We start from the raw sequence: 23372 nt of genomic DNA, 5'->3' as shown, positions 1-23372 counted from the left end.
TTAAATGGTGGTTCCATTGTTTGTACCTGTTGTTCCCCCCCTCCTTTTTTGTTTTAACATTCCCTTTAAAAATTTTTTTTTAGTTTTTTTTTTCCCCTCCCTCTGCTCTTCCCAATTATCCCCTTCATTAGGCCCTTCCCTCCGAATCCACTCCTTTTCCATTTTCCTTCAGAAAAGAGCAGGCCTCCCAGGGATATCAAATGATCAAGGTAACTCAGTGGGAGAAAATGGGTCCCAAAAGCAGGCAAAAGAGTCAGAGATAAAATGCACTCCTGCTATAAGGAATCCTATAAGAACACCTAGTTACACACCATAAAGTATATGCAGGGGACCTAGATCAGACTCATACAGGTTCCTTAATTGTTGGTTCAGTCTCTGTCAGCCCCCATGAGCACTGCTTAGTTGATAATGTAGGCCATGTTCTTGCGGTGTGCTTGACCCCTCTAGCTTCTCCTGTCCTTCCTCCCCTTCTTCTGCGTGATTCCCCATGTTCTTCCTAATCTTTGGCTATGGGTCTCTGTATCTGCCCCCATTAGTTGCTGGATGAATCCTCTCTGATGACAGTTATGCTAGGCTCCAATCTATAGCAGAATTATCCTTAGGAATCATTTTATTCCCTACTTTTTTCCAGTTGTGTTTGGTTCTGTCCTAGGTCTCTGGGCTATCTAGCCTCTGGTTCCTGGCCACCCAGGCAGTTCAGGTGTGGGCTTCTCATAGAGTGGCTCTCAAGCTGGACCAGTCACTGGTTGGCCATTCCCAAAAGTTCTGTGTCACCTTTACCCCAGGACATCTTGTAGGCAAGACAAATTGTAGGTGGATGATTTGTGGCTGGATTGGTGTCCCAGTTCTGCCTCTGGACGCCTTGCCTGGTTGCAGAAGATAGCCAGTTCAGGCTCCAAATCCCCTATTACTAGGAGTCTTCACTAGGGTCTCCCTTGTAGATTCCAGGGAGTTTTCATTGCACTATATTTCCACCTTGCCCCTCAAATGCCCCCCCTCATTATAGTTATCTTTCCCAGTACTCTCTCCTAATACTCCATCCCCCCACACCTGATCCCTCCTGTTCCCATGCCCATCTACCCTCAGTCCCTTGCAAAATCTTCTGTTTCCTCTGCACAGGGAGGTCCCTATGTCTTTTCTTGTTACTCAGCCTCTCTGGGTTTGTGGATTGTAGCGTGATTGTCTTTTACTTTACAGCTAATATCCACTTATAAGTGAGTACACACCTCAATAGGACAAAGCAGCAGTCTACAGAACAGGAAAAGATTTTCACCAACTCTATCTAACAGAGAGCTTATATCTAAAATATATAAAAGAACTCAAGAAACTAAACATCAGCAAACTAAATTATCCAATTTAAAAATGGTGTACAGTTCTAAACAGAACTTTTAACAGAGGAATATCAAATGACTGAGAAAAAAAAAGTTCAACATCCTTAGTCATCAGGGAAATACAAATCAAAATGACCCAGAGATTCTATCTTATACTGTCAGAATCGCTATGGTAAAACAAACAAACAAACAAAACAAAAAAACACAAGTGACAGCTCATGCTGGTGAGGATGTGGAGCAAGGGGAACACTCCTCCATTGCTGGTGGGAGCACCAACTTGTACAGCCACTATTGAAGTCACTGTGGTGGTTTCTCAGAATCTACCTCAAGACCCACTTCTGGACATATGCCCAAAAGATGCTGCCTCCTACCACATGGACACTTGCTCAACTATGTTTATTGTGGCTTTCTTCATAATAGCCAGAAACTGGAAATAACCTAGATGTCCCTTAACCAAAAACTAGATAAAGAAAATATGGTACATTTATATATTAAAGTATTAGTTAGCTGTTAGAAAAAAAATGACATCATAAAATTTGCAGGCAAATGGATGGAATAATAACAACAACAAATCATCCCGAGTGAGGTAACCCAGACAAACAGCATGTCGTCCTCCTTTATAATCACCAAGTGCCCCATCAGGTGACATCCCTTCAGACTACCTGGGATACTTCAAAGCAGTTCCTTATTTTCCTGGCATCCATCTCTGATGCTGGAGAACGCCTGTCCTTAGTGGGCCTGAACATTGCAGACTACCACCTCTTGATTTTCCTTATCTTCTGAATAATGGAGAGTGGTCCACTAAGCACCCAGTCTCCCCTTTCCTTTCTCTGTTCAGGCCACTTCACCTAATAGCCTTCTTTGTGCAGTGATGGTGGTAAGATGGAGGATTATTATTAAACTCTTTTCAGAGTCTCAGCCATTGGTGACACTATGGGTGACATGTTATGTGGAGTCCTGTGTCGGATACAGGGTGGTGGTGGAGTCAGACATGTGTATGGATGGGCCACAGGTGTTGTCTTCTATGCCATACTGATGGCCATCTTGTATGGACAGAAGAACCCATGGTTTGGAAGGGAAGAAAGTGGCTGTGGTGTTGGTACTCTTGAAAGGCTGGCATTATTATAAAGGATGCCTCTACAGAGAATGAATTTTCATCTTCTTATGTAAGCTAAGCCAAGATAAATTTGTCTGTAGTACAGACAAGAGGAATGGGACTCCAAACCATGGCTTCCTCAAATTCGGCAGATTTCCTGCACTGAAGAGTCACTTCTTTCCAAACTAGTGAACTCGGCAGTCCGTGTCACCTGATGGAAGTTGTGAAACTTTGCATTGACTTAAACTTCTCTGCCTAGCCTTTTCTTTCTTTCTAGTCAAAGCAGCCTAAGTGATGGAGTTTTGAGTGTCAATTGCAGTGTGGAGAATTCATTTCATTACATATGCTTCTTTTAAGTGGTGTTTCTGAGGGTTTTTTTTTTAAAGCTTTTCTAGTCTTCAGTGTAACAAGAATTGATATTTAATAACTTCACATTTTTATGAGCAATCAAGTTCTTTTTTATGTTTGATACATACTTCTAAGTGCTGGGTAGACATTAAAGAATTCATTACTTACTATTCACATACTATCAAGACATGACTTTTTTATTCCTGTGTCTCTGTCCTCAGGTTGTGTGGTGTGGTGAAGCACGTTGTCAACCCCTCGGAATGTTCTTCCCCAGAGAGATGTATCTTGGCCTACCTCTATGACCTCTATGTATCCTGCAGCCACCTCAGAAGTAAATTTGGAGACCTTTTTAGGTGAGCAGGAAAAAGTAAAAAAACAAAAAACGAAAAAACAAAAAGCCCTACAGACATGATTATACTTCCATCATGATCACACCTCCGTTTGTTAATGGTCTGATTGTGGTTTATATCCTATGTACTGATGTAAGCCAATCTGAAGTGTTTGATCTACCCGAGACTCATTTAGACAGATACTAAAATACTTAATGATAATAAGTACAAAATTTTTTTTTCCGTATGTACATAACAGTGATTTTAGGTGACAAGCTGTACAACACCTGTGAAAGGGTCTCTTACTTAAGATTTCACATTCTTTTAGAAGTTCTAGATGAGCCATATTGAAGTCATGATAAAAATCTAGCATATGCTTATATTTTGATTTAAAATATAATTGAAAATTTGAAAGTCTCATAATGCTTTTGTGTCATGTCCTCTTTGTCATGTCCTTGCCTTTTTAGCAGGCTTTTCCTGCTACATTGACTTCCACACTCTTTCTGGGTCACAAAGTTGCAAATCTTCCCCCTTCCTAGTGATTCTTTAAGGCTCTATACCTGTAATTTTATACCACCTCCCAACCTGGTATTTTAAATTTTATTTCTTCTCTTTTTAAAATCGGTTTAGTCTTTAGCAAATCATTTGCCTGTGCATGAATGAGCTTTAGATGGAAGGCTAGCACTTCTCTAAATACCGTTTAGCCAACACGAATTAAAAGCAGTTATTTGCATGGCCTGTTTTTACTCAACTGAGTTACACTGTGATAAATCCCCATGTTCGCGGCATGATGTGAGAGTACGTGCGTTGATTATGGACAACTGACCGGCTTGTTAGCAAGCCTTGAGATGACAGCCATTCTGCTGCCAAGAATTTTACTCCTGTCCATTAATTGTGTTTCTTGGGGAACATTTTAAAAACGAGTCCAATAGTTTTTAGTGTTAGAAGCTTTGTACTTTTATCTTCTCAGAACTCTGACTCAGAGCTTATACCAAAGTAATTTTTGCAGAAGTTAGAGCCTCGTGTCAGTGCACATAGCTGTTTGTGTAACCATGGTTACAGTTTCTTGAGTACAAACATTCTGCATTTTGCCTTTGCTTTCACCTCACTTTGAATATTCTTTCAGAGATTTTTGCAAGCTTGCTTCATTTGTGTCTCTACTTTCTTGTCTGTTTAAATAGAGTCTCCAGTTCCTTTCATCTGTTGCTTAGCATCGTGTGTGCCAGATATAAGTGTCTGTTGGGGAATTGTCCCCAGTTCCTTTCATGTGTTGCATAGCATCACGTGCCAGATATTAAGTGCCTATTGGGAAGTTACAGGAGGAAATAATGTGGCAGAGGGTATTGAAATCCACAAGACATGTCAGTAATGGTTTTCTTTGCTCCTCCTTGCTCTGTGTTCAGTTTGCTTAGAAATACCATGAGCTCTGACTTCCATGTATAGATCACATTTGACCTCTCTTCAATACCCCAGTCACGGCCATCATAGGCATCTCTTGCTTGGACCAACTTGCAGAGTCCTTCTCATTGGTTTCATTGCCTTTACTCAGACTCACTATAGCATATTCTCAGCACATCTGCTGAGGTGACTCTTTCAACCAGGGATGACTGTGAGGCACCCATGGTTGTCATCTAGGCAGCATCAAACTCACAGCTCTGATGGACATTGAGGTGTTTTGGCTTCCATCTCTCCTGTGTTCCTTTCCTTTAGTGTATTCTCTTCAGTCTCCAGAAACCCCTTCTGGTCCTCACACCCAGAGCACTGACTACTTACTGCTGCTCTGGCTCTCTTCCTCCGTGTAGTCCTTGTGCCTTGTTACACAGTGTCTGTGGCCTTGCTTGCTGACAGCCTTGTGTTCAGTGACAACCCATTCTCAGTCATTCTGCAAACCTATGTATTGGCTGGTCCTCTCTCTCTCTCTCTCTCTCTCTCTCTCTCTCTATATATATATATATATATATATATATATATATATAGTAGTTTGGCTCCTCTCTGGGATGCAGATCTCCTGAGAGCTTATATTTTTCTCTTTTATCCCAATAATATTATATTTTACACAAAAGCAATCTATCTACACTACTGTTAACACTGTTGCACTGCTGTTGGTAAAATATGAGTGGCGTTAATAAATAAAACTGACAAAATGTTACCATTTGATTTAAAATAGCCCTTTGTGAAATATTTGAATGAAGTAACAATAAAAATACTTCATTTTCTTCTATTGCTTCATTTTGAGTTTTCAGTTTACACTTCTCAAAGATAGGCTTTTTTTGCAACAGCCCTGGTTTCAATGGTGGGCAGCCCCTATTATTCTTACAATGTAGTACCAGGTGGTCTAAGTGAGTTCGTTAAGTGCACAGGATTTATTTTTAAGTGATTACCAGTGGACTAAAGTGCTCTTAACACCAGGAGGAGAGGCATCACAGATAATGAATGCACAGTCCTCAACAGGAAACGGAAAAGGAGTGCAGCTCTCTGGGCATAGTGTACAGTCAGAGGCCTGTTTGGAGGTTAGGAAAAACATTGACAGAGAAGCTACATGTTCAGCGAGGTTTTGGTTAGTACAATAATAATTAAACATTGTAACAGTTTTAACTAACACCCTGTAACTTTGTGTAGGGAGGAAATTTGAGGGACAGGTCACACTAACCACATCTCCTGCTGCTTGAGCTTCTGTGTGCCACAAAACTGTGATAGTTTTTCCATTAAAGTTTTGAATTGTCATTATCCTGGGAAGAAGAGTGAGTTTCCTTAGCCACAAATGATTGTTCCCGATTATTTTTGACATACTGATGAAGCTCAGATTTAAAACAAGTTTTTCTGACCTCAAGGCATGCGTTGCTTTCATTACTCTATCAGGTTTTCCTGAGACACACAGTTACAGAAGGAGCATGCCTGAATTTTTGGCTCAGTTCCCCACGCGTGGGCAGCAGAGAGTGGGAAGAATGAGAACACATTCTCAGTGGCAGCCAGCATCTTATCAAAACAGAGAGGCTCCTCTTGGGAAGTGGGATAAAGAAGAGAAAGAGTCTAGAAAGGAAAGGTGCAGAGACTCAGAAGTTAGAGAAGCTAGGATGCCCGCCAGAGAGGTTCTCCAGAGAAGTCTGAATTTGACAGCAGAGTGGAGTAGATCTCAAAACTTAAGGAAAAGAAGAAACGCTTCTGCAGTTTAATCGGGGAGATTTATGTGTCACTCTAATGACAGAACCTTCATCTGCCAGGATTTTGGTCCAAAAGATTGTACTACATAGTAAAGCTCTTGAGCAGGAAATGGGTTTCTGCTTGTGGATTTACTGTACAAACCAAGAGCACACAAAGAGCCGAGCTCATATGGAATCAAAAGCTTGGGATTACACCACTGCTCGTCTTGTCTGCAGAGAAACATTGGAGAATACATTCTAATTTCTCTTATTTCCAGTATTCCATATCTGTTCAGATGTTGCCCACTGAAAACACTCAGTTCTTAAAATGTGTTTGCTTCCTTGTTCAGGGCACATGCCCAGCTAGGTGGGAACTTACAGCCCTCTCCATTTGGCATGTTGTAAGTTTCTTCACACTATAGGATGTATCATCTGTATTCCCCTAGGAGAGCATGAGCTACACAGAGTTTTACCTCCTCTTGTCCCAGCTGTAGCTTAGAGCTCACAGTAGCTTTGGCACAGTGGCTATTACTGGGCATACTACACCCAAAGGAATAGGGTTTAAGGCTTACGTTCGGAGTTAAAACACTGAATTTTTCCTTGTGTGTAATTGGACCCATTTTTATTTTTAGGTTATAACATTTTACAACTACTCTTAAGAAAGAAACAGTTGTTAGAAGGCTCAGTAAATACATTGGTTTTTGTTTCCATCTATAAATTAAAAATCTCTTCATTAAGCAATTACTCTATCTCAGATATTGTACCAATGCTGGTTTACAAAGATTTTGATATTAGTAATGGTAGGATAGAGATGGTCTAGGAAAGTCTTAGAGTAGTTGCCACTTAGCATGTCTATAAGTGAAGTGATTTTTTTCTTGGTTGCTTTGTTCTTTTTTTTCCCCTTTTTTAACTGTCGTTTTCTAACCTTAGTAGTGCCTGTTCAAAAGTAAAGCAGACCATATACACTAATGTGATGCCTGCAAATTCCAACTTACGCTGGGATCCAGACTTTATGATGGATTTTATTGAGAATCCCTCCGCAAGAAGCATCAACTATTCAATGCTGGGCAAGATCCTCAATGACAATGCTGCCAACCGGTACAGCTTTGTGTGCAACACCCTCATGAATGTGTGCATGGGACACCAGGATGCCGGCCGGTGAGCTGCTTTACCCTGAGGGCAGCAGCTATCTAGTGCAAGCTGCTTTGGAGTTCCTTTAGTAATTTCTGATTCTACCCCGCTCTATTCTAACTAAACACTTAACCTGAGATATCATGGCTTTGGGGTTCTTGGTTTGGCTGTAGACATTTTTTATGGGTGACCCATTTTGAAAAGCATATCTAATTTTAAAGACAGCACTATCTTTTGATATGAACTTGGCCTAGTTATGTCACGTAATGTCTTTAACTATTTATCCTGGTGTTATTACCGACTGATTCCAGGATCTTGCTCACAGAATATCCCCAGGCTTGTGTCCTTAACTTTCGATTCCTATAAAATGTAAAATTGTAGACAGGATTTATTCAGAGAATCAAAAATATGCTAATTCACTTCTTATAATTATATGTTGCTGTGTATAATTATACCTTGTATAAATACAAGAGGGTATTATATCCTTAAATCTAAAGTGATGCTTAATGATAATGAAGTATGTATTCAGTGAACAAACCATGTGTAATCATTTTGTTTTTTTCATATATTCCTTCTTTTAATTAAATCTTTTTTTAAAAAAAAACTTCAGATTTTATTCCCCTCCTGGTCCACCCTCCGACTGTTTCACAGCCCATACCTCCTCCACACCCCCACCCCCACCCCAGCAGACCTCGAAACTCCCTGGGGCCTCCAGTTTCTTGAGGGTTAGGTGTAATAATTTCTTGTTTGTACCGGTTCACTTTCTGCTATCTTCTTCTCCTTTTTTTTCCCCCCAGGATAAATGACATAGCCAATTTCTCCTCTGAGCTAACTGCCTGCTGTACAGTTCTGAGTTCGGAGTGGCTGGGGGTTCTGAAGGCTCTTTGTTGTTCTTCAAATCACGTGTGGGGGTTTAACGACGTCCTTTGCACAGTGGATGTGAGTCTTCTTAACTTATCAATTCCTACTTTACTATTACTAATCTTTTACTGCTTAATAAACTCAACTCTAACACAGCAACGTGTCTCTCTAGTTCCAAAAGTCATGTTCAATACCACAAATTCAATAAATTAAAATAAAACAAAATAGATAGATGCAACAGAAGGAATTCCAGTGTGTTCCCTGTTTCCTGATTTCCAGCAGCTAAGGTTTTAAATGTGAACTGTCTCAGCTGCTTCGTTTTTTTGCAGCGTGGATCCCTCACCACAGTATATAAAACATTTCATGCATGAGGAGAACCAGCATATACTTAAGTCTAAGTGTATTGATTTTGTTGTTTTTGCATAAGAAAATCCACGTGCAGACTCAGGATATTCAGTATTCTCAGGCTAGGCATGTAGAGTGATGGAATGATTGCCCAAATCATGTTCCATGACTTCCTTGTCTTCCATGTTGCACCCATGATAGAGATAGATAGATAGATAGAGAGAGAGAGAGAGAGAGAGAGAGAGAGAGAGAGAGAGAGAGAGATATTCGTTCCTTAAACATCTCTGTAGATTCTCTATCCATTTATGCCTTTATCATTGCTTGGGGTGATCTTTGTCAGAGCTCTATATGTTATTAAAGAAACTTGACAATTGTAATACTGAAGGCTTATTTCCTCTTTCTGCTGCTTCAGTGCTGAATGGACAGGCCTGCCTCCTTATCCACATTTCGTGGATTAAGATATTATTTGTGCAAAATACATTAATAATAGGCTGCTTTTCCACACCAACAAAGACCTAAGTTATTTTTTTCTGAAATACATATTTGGGACTTGCTGCACCTAGTACCAGTCACTAGGAAGATTGCTATTGTGGTAATTGTGTCCTCTTAGTATTTTCTTCTAGTATTTTGTGAGATCTGGAATGTAGAGATTTCCCTGTAGCTGAACTAATTTTTCTCCTCTTCCTTTCTCTCATTTTTCATTTTTAAATATAGCAGCCAATTGAAAACTTTCAGAGTTCTTTTAAATGAATCCTCTCTCATTAAAAAAAAAATGCATTAGTTGTGACAGGAAAGAAGGTTCAGGTGTTAGTGGGTCCTGTTTTCCTGCTAGAGGCTTCACCTTCTCCTTCCTGCCTTTCCCATAAATGGCGTATGTATTCCATTGGCAAGCATCAATTATGATACACCTTTTATTAGCATCTCAATTTTGCTCTTGTGTTGTCTTCTCTCAGTTGCATGCACATGCAACTGACAGGTTAAAGGCCAACATCTACCTAGAACACTAGAATATGAGTAAACGTGCTTTGTCTTATCATAGTAGCAATAGGCCTAAGAAGATAATCCCAAGTCTTTTTCCCTCTGATGGTTCATATGGAGACTTGAGATCTTATTGGTATTGCTGGTATTCTCTTAGGTCTTTGATATTGCATTAAAGGATGCTGGGTATTAAAACCTGTCAATGTTTTTCTTAAAGGTGAGTGACCTTTCATTCCATGATTCATTAGCTACTTTCATTGCTATCCTGATAGCACGACAGTGTTTCTCCCTGGAAGATGTCGTGCAACACGTCGCACTTCCCTCTCTCCTAGCAGCAGGTAAGCTGGTCCTGAGCTGTGTCTGCTATTGTTTCCTGGTTGGTAGTCACCTGTTACCTCTTAAGAACAGGGAAAGGGCCATTTTTAAGGATGTGTGCATTGTGGGATGGCATTGTACCTGCAAGAGATGGTAGAGCTGTAGTAGCTGTTTTATGCAGAGTGACACTGAACTCTGGGACAGGAAACTGCCATTGCTTTATACGGGGTGTAAGGCAGCATGAAGGTTCTTCAGAATGATATAACTAATGGCCTTACTAAACAGAAGGGTTATTTAATATATTACAGAAATGTTAGTAGTAGCAAACCCGAAAAGCTTGTTGTGGAGTATGTGAGGAAGCTTGTTTTAAAACCTCCTCCTCTTTGCAGCTTGTGGAGATGCGGATGCAGAGCCCGGGGCAAGGATGACATGCCGCCTCCTGCTTCACCTCTTCAGAGCCCCCCAGGCCTGCTTTTTCCCTCAGGCAACAGGTGAGCTAACCTCAAGAGAAAGCTCTGCTTTGGGGTTTATTGGGCACTTTTGGTTCTACTGTGACCAAGTGAGCTGTCGAGTTTGTCATTTCCTCCCTGATTTTCATGGGCTTGAGCTGCACATGACGGAGGAGTGAGATCATGCCATTGAAGGGCTGTCAGCACCTTCCATGATGTAATATGCGGATATATTGGGAAATAAAAATGAGGAATTAATAAACAATAAAAATGCCTGGGCTGTTAGGAAATAGTGTGCTGGTGGGAAGTCTCAGTCTCTTGTATACCCTGTGTTGATTCTGAGCCATGCCATCTCAGCTTAAGCGGATGACAACTCATTTATTTATCTTTCCTGAGGCGATGGAGGGTATTAGTGAAGTCTGGTGCTAAATCATTTCCATATAGAGATGGATGCATCTGTGTGGGAATCCTGCTAATCTTTGGACCGCATCTCTTTGAGGAATAGGAACGTTGTTTTAATAATAATTAAAGAGGAAAGGTTAAGTAAGAATACTGGCAGTGTTTCTGTGGGGCATCAGGTAATGCAAACATGTCAATTAAGTGCCCACAAACAACCAATGAAAAGTCTTACTGACTGTGAATGATTGCAGAAGATGGTTAATGGCAATGAAGAGGCCACTGAAGGTTTGTTGTTGTTTTTGTAGGCAAACCTTTCCCCGGAATAAGATCATCTTGTGATAGACACCTCTTAGCTGCAGCTCACAACAGCATAGAAGTGGGAGCAGTTTTTGCTGTCTTAAAGGCAATTATGATGCTTGGTAAGACTCTCCTGGCCTTTAGCTTCTTGGCTAATCACCGGAAGTGGAGGCAAAAATAATTTATGTGCACTGTAATTTTTTTTTAAGCTATGAGATTTTTTTTTAAAGATATTTTCATTATATACATTTCAAATGCTATCCCAAAAGCTCCCCTGTCCTGTACCCCTACCCACCTGCTCCTGCTTCTCAGCCCTGGCTTTCCCCTGTACTGGGGCATATAAAGTTTGCAAGACCAAGGGGCCTTTCTTTCCACTGATGGCTGACTAGGCCATCTTCTGCTACATATGCAGCTAGAGATATGAGCTCTGGGGGTACTGGTTAGTTCATATTGTTGTTCCACCTATAGGGTTGCAGACCCCTTCAGCTCCTTGGGTGCTTTCTCTAGCTTCTCCATTGGGGGCCCTGTGTTCCATCTTATAGATGACTGTGAGCATCCACTTCTGTATTTGCCAGGAACTGGCATAGCCTCACAGGAGACAGCTATAACAGGGTCCCTTCAGCAAAATCTTGCTGGCATATGCAATTGCACTGTAAATTTTAAGCAATGTTAATGGAAACATATCTTTTGTTTGCTTGTTTGTCCTGGAAAAAAAAAATTGGTTGGCTTTCCCTAAGCCCAAGTAATGGGAACTTCAAGGATTCTGTCTCTTAACTACGGTGACCCTGGGGGGACTGTAATATAAGTACTGCATGTTGGTTATAATTGTGTGCTTCTTCATTTTGATGTAAATCAGGTCCTCAGTTCCACAGGATTGTTTGCCTTTATTTACTGACAGAAATTGTACTTCATATTTTTAATAAAAGCTTTACATTTCAGCCAGATTATATTCCAGGTGCAAAAACAAAGAAAACCTGGATTTTAATTTCGTGTTTCTCCGTCTGCTGTGACTCTGAACAAGTTTGTATTCTCTGCCATGTTGTTTTTATTAAGCAAATGGAGCTGCAGTGATGCTTGTATTGCTGATGTTCAGTAGGAGGGGCACAGGCTTTTCCTCTGATTCACGATGCCCAAGATTCCCTATACATTCTTACTTATACACATTTAACAAGAGTAATAGTGCTGCCTTCTGTTCATCGGCAGGGTGACACCTCAGGATATTTTTATATAAATCATAAAGCATTTGAATGATTAGGAGAACTCCAATATTGCCTACTTTTAACTTTGGGTACCTCATTTTGGCCATAACCAAACAAATAGTTGCCACATCATGTTATAAAGTAGTTCATGATTTAAACAGAATTACAGGATAGATAGGTTTCCATTTAGGTGAGCCTTGGATAACACAAATAAAAATATAGCCTTGCCTTGCTTGACAAATGGTATTTGTGCATGGCAAAGAATAATAGCAGTGTTTATAAAGCAGCCTTTTAAAAATAAATTTAAAAGAATATACATGAAAATGAATATACAAATCTTTTCAGTTTTCTCCAATACAATGTTATTTATATCAGCCACACTCCAGAGCAAGCCCCATGCCCCAGAATGGTTAGCCAACAGAAAGTGTATTCTGCTTTTGTTTGTTTGTTTGTTTGTTTTGTTTTATTGATTATGTTGTTTAGATTTTCTTTTCTTGGTTTTGGATTTTTTTTTTTTAGAAGGATCATGGAAATGACTAGTTAGGAAAATAGGAGAGAGATCTAGGAAGGGGGAAGAATGAGCTTAGGGCCTTAAAATATTACACAGCCAATACTAACTGCTGATTTCAGCCAGGGTAAGGAGAGCTGGTCCACTTTACTGATTAGTAATCATTGGGGTCATGAAGACAGGAATTAGATTTCTCTTTAGATATTTTTAAGTCTCATCAGAGAAAGTAAGAAATATATTTTCAATAAACTTATGTTGGAAGTATGAATGCCCACCACATGTTTCAGTGGCACCCACAAGATGAGTCTCATCTCGACAGTGAACCCTTTGTTTGCAGAGCTGGACTAATCCCAGTGAAGTTACCAGACTTTTCACATATTCAAATAATGTGGGAGGTTCTTGGCCTGAAAAATTATAATCAGCACAGTTATATGCCAGTGAAGCCTTAGACAGATTCACATAGAATATTCTGATTGTTTTTTTTTTTTTCTGCACAATTGCAGAGGTTCTAGCATAGTTACACAGACTTCAGTCCCCCATATCCAAAGTAAATGGAGGTCTACAAGGGGTCTAAGAAATGAGCTTATTTTTGCCTCTTGCCTTATCCACTCTAGTGCTTTTATCCAATTTTCTCCCAACTCTTAGCTACCAAATATATCTTAAGACAGGAAAATAGGACTATTATCGTGAACTTTGCTCCTAATTTGCATAGTACTTTAACTTGAAATAGAGATAGATATCTACATCATCTAAGTGTAGAGAATACACGTGTCTGCTAATTTTGAAAAGTGCTGTTGAATTAAATTAAACTCTCATGGGTACAGCTACTAGGTTTTATATGTTAAGGTATGTGATGAGTGTATGAAAACACATTGGTAAGTTGAGATGTCTTGCTTATTTTTATCCCTATTGTGTTTCTGCTTAGTTAATGTGTGGTGGTTCTGCTGGTGCTGAGGATAGAGCCTAAGGCCTCACCCATGGTAGACAAGTACTCTGCCACTGAGTGACAGCCTTAGCCCCTCTGCTTCTAAGATTTTTGAAAGTAGACTTTTATTAGGACATTTTGATTACTCTTCCTCCCCAGAAAAGAGTTTTGTTTTGTTTTGTTTTGTTTTGTTTTGTTTTCAACAGAGTCAAAACCTTTTGGGGATTGGCCTTGAGTTTTAAGTTGTTTTGTTGTTGTTGTTTGTTTGTTTGTTTGTTTGTTTTGGCTGGTTTTGTTTGCTTGTGGTTTTGCATTGATCTGGGCTTGCTTTTACTCCATGAGGCCTCCCCCGAAGTCAGCCTCTGGTTTCAGGAAATCATCTTGTCAAAGCTTGTTTTGATTTCTATAGGTAAGGAGGCAAAAGTCTGAAGTCTCTGCTGCTGTCTGGCAATTTCACTACCAAATTATCACACACTTTTTTTGTTGCTGTTGTTGAGAGTTTTATTTCATCCAAGTATACCCTGCTGAGTGTTTTGGGGAGACAAATACCTTCCTTAGCTTCATCTTACTCAGTGTATTAGAGATTGGTCAGGTAAGGTCTATGCTGGATGCTGTAGATTTTCTTGTCTATAACGCAGATAAACTTGAGTCCATGCATGCCTGAAGTTTTGGTGAATGCAATGTGTTTGGGTTATTAAGTGCCAGCCATAATGGCTCTTTCAAAGCTAGCAAAAGAGCATTAAATTATGTAAACCAAAAGAAGGAGTGAACCTTGCCTTTGACTTTTCTCCATATCCAATGGTTTTGTTTCCTTTTATGTATTTCTTGATCTACCCGTACTGTCATTGGACAACTGGCTATGTAGAAGTGACAGTATTCACACCTTTCGAGTCCCTGAAACCTAGCCTAATTTGCTTACTACATATTTGGGGCAATATTTTGAATGTCTGTGACTTTGATTCTGTGATTCTGCTATTTAGGCGATGCCAAAATTGGTAGTAACAATGTCAACACGTTGAAGAATGAAGACTTCGGTATGAGGGGTTTACGACGTGATGGGAACGCTGAAGATGCCTGGGCCACCTCGCAGAACTCAAAATCCTATGGGAAAAGTATTTCCATAGAAACTGCCAATCTCAGAGAATATGCTAGATACGTACTGAGGACGATCTGCCAGCAGGTACTCGTCCAATTTCAAATGGCTTCTACTTTGAATATGTACCTGATTTTGGGGAGGCAACTATCCACTATTTTTTTATTATTGTATTTAAGTGGTCCCCCCTTTTTTTTTTCAATAATTTCAAATTTGTTAAAGAGCTGTGATAATGGAGACTTTTAGTGTATCCTTTATACAGATTCACTAATTCTAGACATTTTGTATTTTTCTCAACAGGTGACAAGTAGATGGTTGTATCTGTCCCATCTCTCTTTGGTTCTCTGCTTTACTTCTGAATACTTACATTCTCATTTCTTGTTACAACCAAAGTTTAGTTAATAAAAATCATAATTTAAACTTTGGTGCAATAATCTTTTCCCCATCTCTAGGGGATTTTCTGATTTATTCTAGTGTTGTTAGGGTTGCATAAGGGTCTAGAGATTAACTTCAGGTCATTGGAGTCGGGGAGAGTTTAGAGCTGAAACTATATTATTTAGGTGACCACTACTGATTGCACTCATTTGCGCTCTTCACCAGTAGGTGATGCTAGCTGTGATGAAGGCATCTAAACATTCAGGATCCACTAGAGTGTTAGTATGCTTTGCTCTCAGTTAACTAGTAATCTTTAGAAAGATGCTCTGAGATGATGCAAATATTCTGATCCTTGTTACACACCCCATTCCTCATAAGACTCCATTGTAATTCTTGTCTTTACTCTGATGGCTGCAAAATGTTGTGTTTTTCTTCTGAGTTCCTCTTGTTCCTCCACATGACCAATTTATGTTCTACAAAGACTCTTCTTATGTTATTGTTCATTTGTATTAATTTATTTAGTTATCTATGTGGATATAAAATACATTGCCTATAGCTTCTTTAATGTCCAGCTCGTTCAAGCTGGCATATTAGCAATCCGTCATCCTACCTTTTGTTGTAATTGGAATATTTCTATCCTTTTAGAGAACTATTGCCTTACTTTACCCGTCCCCCATATTCCTTGCCTCATAGTTATAATCAGCCATTCTGAGGAGTGCCATTTCTGCCTGTGAAGAGACTGGTACTCAGAAAGCAGAGCCTGAGGGCTGAGGGATAGATCAATGGTAACATGCTTGCTGTGCTAGCATAAAGCCTAGAATTGAGATCCCTATAATTCATGTATGCACTGGCAGGCTGTGGCAGCCCTCCTGTAATTCCAGAACTCAGAAAATGGAGATACAGGATCCTAGGGTAACCAGGCTAAATAGGTAAGCTCTGAGTTCATCTAAAGGATGCTTTCTTGTTATATAAGGTGGGCAAGGATATAAGAAGATACCTGACATCAATGTCTGTCCTCTACACACATTCACACATGGGCATTATCCATCATGTTCAGTGTGTATACACACATGCATACAGGCACGCATGCACACACTAAAAAGGGAAAGCAAGGTCAGGGTTATAAATCCCCACTGCTATCGAGTATCACTGTTTTTGAACTCTCCCAGCAGACAGAGCGGTGCGTGCGCATGTGTGAGCCTTTGTATACATGTGCATGTGTGAGCATATGTGTACACATGAGTGCATGTGTGTGATTATAAATTCATATTGATACTTCTAGTTCTAATCTAATACTTTAAAGCTGTATTTTATATTCTCTTGCTTCACATTAGTAATTACTTTCTTGCCTTGTCCCCCATACAGCAGCTAGCATGGTCTCAGAGTTATTATACATACACCATTAAGAAAAGGGGCTCTGAGAGCACTGCGGGTTCATTTATCTGAAGGGTTTATAATAATGCATTCAAACATTATTTGGAGAAACAGGGGAAGGGAAAAATAAAGGAAAATATTTTTTACAGTTGTCTCACTTATGGTGAACATAGTCTTTCTTTAAATTTAGAATCACTTTTATTTGCTTTGTTTTATTTTGTTTGTAGTTGTTTTTGTTTTTTGTTTGTTTGTTTTGTCTGTTTTGGGTTTCATCTAATGTTTGTATCATAGCATACATTCAAAAGCTCTCATAAAAATACACACAATAACCTGTCCTCACCTGTTGCCTTCTTCCTATCTGGCTCTGCTCAGATGACTAGCTTCAGTATCTTCTGATTATCTTTCCATACTTTCAAAAATCTTTTATTTTAAAAATGCTGTATATTACATATTTTTGTAGCGTGTATTAAATGCACGATTACTTAGATTTGTTTTGACTGCGGTAAGTTTAACTGGCTTTACAGCTATTGATGGCCATTGTGGATCAGTCCCTAACTGTCAGCACACAGTGGTGCCACTGGACTGTGTATGGTTCTCTAGATGCCTGGAACCAGATGGAGCTGGCCAGGTTTAGTGTCCCAAGAGGCTCTGCTGCAGGCCCTATGGGAAGCCTCTGGCCTGCCCTACAGTGCCAGTATCCAATAAACAAAAACAAAAACAAAAAACAAACAACACAAAAACAGAAAACCATTAATCAGTTTGCCAGTAAATAATAATGTGATACCTAGAAAAGCAACGCACTGTATCTGGGTGCCTTGGTCTGAGGTTGATTTAATGCAGTTAATATAGAACATGGGATTTTGTAACTTCAGTAAATACCCAGAGCTGAGCAGCTGACCCAGTGTAAAGGGAGACTTCATCTGAAACAGCTTTGGGTTCAGATTGAGCTCTGATACTGACAGTTTCTTAACGCCATTTAATACAAGAAAAAATGGTAAAGAAAGAGGTTAGTGTCAAAAGAAGTAACCTCCTAAATGTTTATACACTTTACCTGTTTAGCAGAATATATCACATAAGAATTGTGAAAATTATGTGAAGCATAAAATTGTTGTCCCTAAATATTAAGTCAAAGCAAACAAATAAACAAAAACCTGGTTACAAAATAGTACCTTAGAGTAAGTCCTTATTTTTTAAAAATCCCCAACTTTAACTCTGTCCCACAGATTTGAGTGGTTTCTGGTTTAACTCAAGCCCTCCCCTCCTTGGGTTTCTTAAAAAGACGTCAGGTGTTATAATTTTGTTTTGAAACTTTCCCATTAGCTGACAATGTGGCTTATTTGATAAAGCTCTGGTAGGCAGGAAGACATGGCATTAAGTTTAGGCCTGTTATCCCAGGACTGGACAGAGCAGAAGGAATCTGGGCTATTTTTGACTACATAGTGACTTAGAGGTCATCCTGCAATACCCAAGACCTTGTCTCGAAGAAAAATAGAACAGTAACAAAAGAACCAGCATATATTTACATGCCAGCTTTTCTCCACCCATTTTTTCATTAATTCCATTTCATTAGATTGTCTTTACTAACCTTTTATCATTTTACCCTGAAAAAAGAGAATAAAATCAACAGCCAGGTAGAATCATTGTGTGCCAGTCTAACTGCCGGCTTGTTTTTAGGAATGGGTGGGAGAACACTGCTTAAAAGAACCAGAACGACTGTGTACAGACAAAGAGCTGATACTGGACCCCGTGCTTTCAAACATGCAAGCACAGAAATTGTTGCAGCTTATCTGTTATCCTCATGGCATTAAGGAGTGTACAGAGGGGGACAACCTGCAAAGACAGCACATTAAGCGCATTCTTCAGGTAAGCGGTCCATTCCAGGGATGCTGGTCAGGCCATCCATCACAATGTGATTCTTCAAAGAACTACTTTGTTACTGTTATTGTTTTTGACCTTGCTTTTAATTCTGACTTTTGTTTCCTTCTGTAATTTTCTTTACAGTGACATTGCCACTGCTGGCTACTCAGTAGATACAGTCAGTAGCAAAGGGCATATACTGGTATTTTAAGTCAGTTGGTATATTTACTTGATACATAGTATTCATGATAGCTCAATTTTAAATGTGTTATTTAAGAGATACATCATTTTGGAGTGAGGTTGGCTAATTGGTAAATGGATTCTGAGAGAAGCCATACTTGTCTGACTTCTACTTCCTGGCTTGTTGGTGAACATATTTTGATGCTTGAATCTACTTTGTTGTGCATGTTCATTTTTATCAGGCATCGGATTGGAAGTCTTTAAGGCTTGTGAGTTTCCTCGCTGGGTATGAGTATTAATTACTGTAAGGCTGTGTTAGCATACATTCAGTATTCTCAATGTGACAATTCTTTGAATTTTCTCCAGAATCTTGAGCAGTGGACGTTGAGACAGTCCTGGCTGGAGCTCCAGCTCATGATCAAACAGTGCTTGAAGGACCCTGTGAGTATATATTGACAGCACACGTGTGAACTGAATAGAAAAGCAGAATGTCATTGGTGCTTGAGAATCAAGAAGTGTGTAGACAAGTTAGCTTTCTTTTTCCTGACACTAGAGCTCTGGTTCTGTGGCCGAAATGAATAATTTGCTGGACAATATCGCAAAGGCAACGATAGAAGTGTTCCAGCAGTCTGCAGACCTAAATAATAATGCCTCCAATTCCGGCATGAGCCTCTTCAACCCAAACACTATTGGAAGCGTTGATCCAAGTAGCACAAGACAGAATGGAATAAAGACATTCTTAAGGTATTTATAGTTTTGTTGGACTACCGTTGATATTTCATATGTCACAATAGTCTTGATTAGCATAATTCATTTTTTATTAAGCTTCAGGAAATGTAAGGGAAATAATAACTTACAAGTGACAGTTCCTGTTACTCAGCCAGGTAGGAGGGAAAAGTGGGGTGAGTGATGTCTTGGCACGTTACATTTTTTGTTGTAGGTCCAGATACCTCAGTGACACAGATGGACTTAAGTTTGATGTGTAGTATCTCTGTCTTTGGGTCATTCATTAAGTATAACACACTATGTATGTGTCTTTAATGATAGTTTTGTACAAATACAGTAATTTGCATTTCATCATGAAAGACAGATTGGTTTGCATGTTATCATTTTGGTAAAAGGTAAATAGGGGGTTTTAGAATTTAAAGATCGCTTATTCCTTAGCTTGAACACAATTCCATTGCATATCATCCCCATGACTGAAACGTATAGTGTTCATAGAGAGAACATATGGTGTTTCATGGTCAGAAAGGCAGGATCCACGAGTCACTGAAAACAGTTTACAATGCAAAAATGCCTTTCCAGAAGAGCACCTTTTACTCCTCAGCAGATGTGGGTATAAAGCGTCAGCAGATGCCTGGTCTTTGGCAAAAGGAGAAGGTGCAGACATGAAATGAGAACTCTAGTCTGTGCCTTATGCACCTGTGTTTGACTGTGGCGTCTGCATCGTCTGTGAGAGCAGAGGCAGCTGCGTGCTCGGGTGTAACGCCTGTTTCTGATTTTAGTTCCTCTGAACGCAGGGGTGTGTGGCTGGTGGCCCCCCTCATCGCCAGGCTGCCAACATCTGTGCAGGGAAGAGTGTTGAAAGCCGCTGGGGAAGAGCTGGAGAAGGGGCAGCACCTGGGTTCCTCTTCAAAGAAGGAAAGAGATAGGCAGAAGCAGAAAAGGTACGCTGGCAGGTGCCTCTCGTCAAGGCTGGCATCCGAAGGACCAGGAGGAAGCCTAGAAGCCTCCATCACAGTCACATCGCAGCCACCTCCACAGGGTGGGGCTTGTAGAACGGCCAATTCTCTGTTTAGCAAGGATCTGTATAGGGCACCAGGTCCCATCCCTGCCTGTGTGTCCAAATAACTGCAAAGCTATTGAAGTACACGGGCTTGTTGTTAATTCTGACCTGCTAGACCTTGAAATAATTACTGATTTTCTAAATTTAGGCACCTTGTTGTAGATTCTTGATTAAAAACTAGCCATAACAACTGCCAAAACTATTTCATTATTTCATGCCCAAGAAATGGTTTCACATCATTGTTTTTGAAGAACAGATCATCGTATTGAGGATGAATATTCATACTATACATTTGAAGTCCAAGAAGTTTTAAAGAGAACAGTCATAATTTCTTCATTCTATAAACTTAAAGGTAGAGCTAATAATACTACCACAACTGGTAGTATTTATTGGCTACCTACACGGCTCCTGATTCAGACATTTTGGCATAGACCTGTTCTTTAGGAAAATGTTCTTTTCACTATATCAATCAGTTTGCCCAATGTTCTCTAATGGGAGATACCTTGTTAACATGAACATTGTAAATAGAATTTTGCCCCCTTTCCAGCGGAGGCCTTGGGCAGTGTCGGGGCCTGGCACACAGTGTTTCTAGCAAGCATCTTGCTTTTTGGAGGCCTCAGACCTTGTTGTGCTCCCCCCTAACTTTACCAGACTCTGCTGTTGGCCTTTGAGAAATATACAGCCAAGAACCACAGGCCTCCGAAATAGTCAAGGTTCACAGAGAACCACTTCCTAAGGAAGAGTTTTCTCTGAGCAATTTCTCCGGTATTTTTTGTTTGTTCTTTGTTTTGTTTTTCTCTGCATACATTTATATTCTTTGTCCTGTATATTTAAAAATTTCCCCCTAGTAACAGAAAGCAAGTTCATCACATACCCTGTACATTTCTGTTGCTTTGGGATTCCCTTCCAGAGCAATAGAGAATTGTCATTTATAAGCTTTACCAGTGGTTTTTAATCTTGCCAGTACAGGAAGGTGTCACCTTCCCAAGTGTTTTCTGGTGCTTTCCCACCCTGTCCTTTATGTAGTCGTAAATAAACAAGAGCAGTGAGTGAGTCTACTGGAAAGAGCAGCTGTTGCAGCAGGGGCAAGCCATTCTTTCTAACTAGCTCTGTTAATACTTCCTTTGCAGCATGTCTCTTTTGAGTCAGCAACCTTTCCTCTCGTTGGTCCTTACCTGCCTTAAGGGGCAAGATGAGCAACGGGAAGGCCTCCTAACATCTCTGCAGAATCAAGTCAATCAGGTAAAGTGTGGAGTACTAAACTCGGCCAGTATCTTTCTGATGGTATTCATTATTTCCCTTTTGTGATTTCATGATAGTGTCCTAATGTGACATTAGATTAATGTTCTGTCACTGAGATGCTAAGAAACACAGTCCATGTCCCATTCTGCCTAGCATCATGGTCACCAGAAGGCCAGCAAAGCTTATACTAATTAGGCATTGAGAGATATGTAAAGACTATAAAAGTAAGTTGTTGCACACTGCTTAGCAGCTAGCTTACCGATCTCTGTTGGGCCTACCTAGAAGCAAGGAATCAAGGAAAGATGTCAGATTGGTTTTGTGAGTTGGATTATCCTGACACAAAGTCAGGTGAACCCTGCCTGGTGGCATTAAACGAGAGCTGATGACATGCACAAGGGCACCAGGCTTACTCGGTTTCCTTTGTCATCACACCCACACTTTGGACAGGTCTTTTCTCTGTCTAGCTTCCAGAGGGAGCCATTTAAATACAAAGCACTCAGGGTTCTCTTCATACCTAGACTACAAATGCCAGGGCTGAACTGATAGAGCCACTCCTGATTGGGCATTTGCTGTCTCTTCCAGTGGGTTTATCCTTTCCTTCAAGCCTCTGTGGGCTGTGCCAGTGTTCTGGTTTAGGTGGCTGGGTGCTTCCTTCTTTTGTTGCCTGGAAGGATCCCTGTCAGATGTTAAGCAGACCAGCTCTGCCCTTTCTGCGAGTCTCAGTTTACCTTGCCTCCCTTTGTTCTTGCCATAGGCATATCTGTTTGGCTTTTTTCCCTCTCTCTCTGTGTGTGTGTGTGTGTGTGTGTGTGTGTGTGTGTAGGTAAGACTCTCTTCTCCCAGCTACCCAGGAAATTATAAAATAACTGGGATTTTGTCTGTCTGGAAGAAGAGGAAGAGTAAAAAAAATAATAATAACTGTTAATGTTTAAGCTAAGAAGTGTTAGCTGTTACTGTAGAGCTTCATTTTAAACCTGTAAAAGTCATCATAGCAAAGAACAAAGGGATTTCTGTTGTTATTCTTTGTTTGTTCCCAATCTTAGATTTTGAGTAACTGGAGGGAAGAAAGATACCAAGATGATACGAAAGCCCGTCAGATGATGCATGAGGCCTTACAGCTCCGCCTGAATCTGGTAAGGACTGTGGCAGACCCATTTCTGTCACACCTCTCTCTGTGTGAAAGTAATACCAGCTTTCAACATCTGTGGACAGAGTCTGCATGACAAAGGGAAGCCTTCCTCTTTCTCACTCTGTACCTACTTCCTTTTCTCTTAAACCTTCTGTTTCCTTAGCTGCCATCCTTCCTGTCTGGGTTGAATTCTAGACAGTAGAGTTTTAAGCACCTTTTTGTGTTTTCTACCAGGGAGTAGAGGCTCCGTCTGGCAGATCTCCCCTCCTCCTCCTGTGCAGTGCTAAGGGGAGGTCCGTCAAACCTTTAATAGGAGTGTTGGCTTTCCCTGTGTTTTATTTTACAACCATAGAAATCTGTCAACTCTCAATTTTTCTCAAAGACATTCTGTTAAATTGATCAGAAAAAAAAAGGACAAACCTCACAAGAATATTTTACAGAAATCTGAAAGTTTCAGCATGTTTTGTGTTCCCTTAAATTTCCTCTTGATATATCCTGACCCTGCCCTGGGCCATTGCTTTTCTGGCTTTTGGCAATTCTGACCTCCCTGGGCACTTGTTCACCTCACCTTCAGCACTCTGACCTCTCACAGGAGCTGGTAGACCTGTGACACTACCTTCTCCTCCTCCTCATTCCTTCTGCGTTAAAGGGCATCTCCAGGGATATTATAGTGGCAGGCTCAGAC

At 40.2% G+C, this 23372-nt stretch overlaps 2 protein-coding genes across 13 annotated transcripts in view; one reads left to right on the top strand and one right to left on the bottom strand.

Moving 5' to 3' along the window:
- Nucleotides 1-23372, top strand: part of Med12l (mediator complex subunit 12L) — a 311786-nt gene that overhangs the window by 240859 nt on the left and 47555 nt on the right. For 9 of the 11 annotated variants that reach the window (XR_015046737.1, XM_085835872.1, XM_085835870.1 and 6 more), the window contains 13 exons: nt 2997-3128; nt 7175-7402; nt 8173-8314; nt 9777-9897; nt 10264-10365; nt 11028-11141; nt 14632-14831; nt 18168-18356; nt 18897-18971; nt 19084-19274; nt 20036-20197; nt 21447-21558; nt 22602-22691. Coding sequence is in view for 10 of the 11 variants with exons in the window: in XM_085835872.1 (XP_085691998.1) it covers nt 2997-3128; nt 7175-7402; nt 8173-8314; nt 9777-9897; nt 10264-10365; nt 11028-11141; nt 14632-14831; nt 18168-18356; nt 18897-18971; nt 19084-19274; nt 20036-20197; nt 21447-21558; nt 22602-22691 (1858 nt within the window). In the remaining variant the exon portion in view is untranslated. The remainder of the gene's footprint in view (nt 1-2996; nt 3129-7174; nt 7403-8172; nt 8315-9776; nt 9898-10263; nt 10366-11027; nt 11142-14631; nt 14832-18167; nt 18357-18896; nt 18972-19083; nt 19275-20035; nt 20198-21446; nt 21559-22601; nt 22692-23372) is intronic. The other 2 variants (XM_085835868.1, XM_085835869.1) reach the window with 2 other exon arrangements.
- The window catches only part of P2ry12 (purinergic receptor P2Y12), a 45570-nt gene that overhangs the window by 20675 nt on the left and 1523 nt on the right, over nt 1-23372 (bottom strand). The gene's annotated exons all lie outside the window — the stretch shown is intronic.

This window comes from Mus caroli, unplaced genomic scaffold (assembly GCF_978045245.1).
Source record: "Mus caroli unplaced genomic scaffold, Mus_caroli_1 scaffold_3, whole genome shotgun sequence".
Classification (NCBI taxonomy): Eukaryota; Metazoa; Chordata; class Mammalia; order Rodentia; family Muridae; genus Mus; species Mus caroli.
The sequence above is the reverse complement of the archived record's forward strand: the minus strand, read 5'-3'. Positions and strand labels throughout refer to the sequence as shown.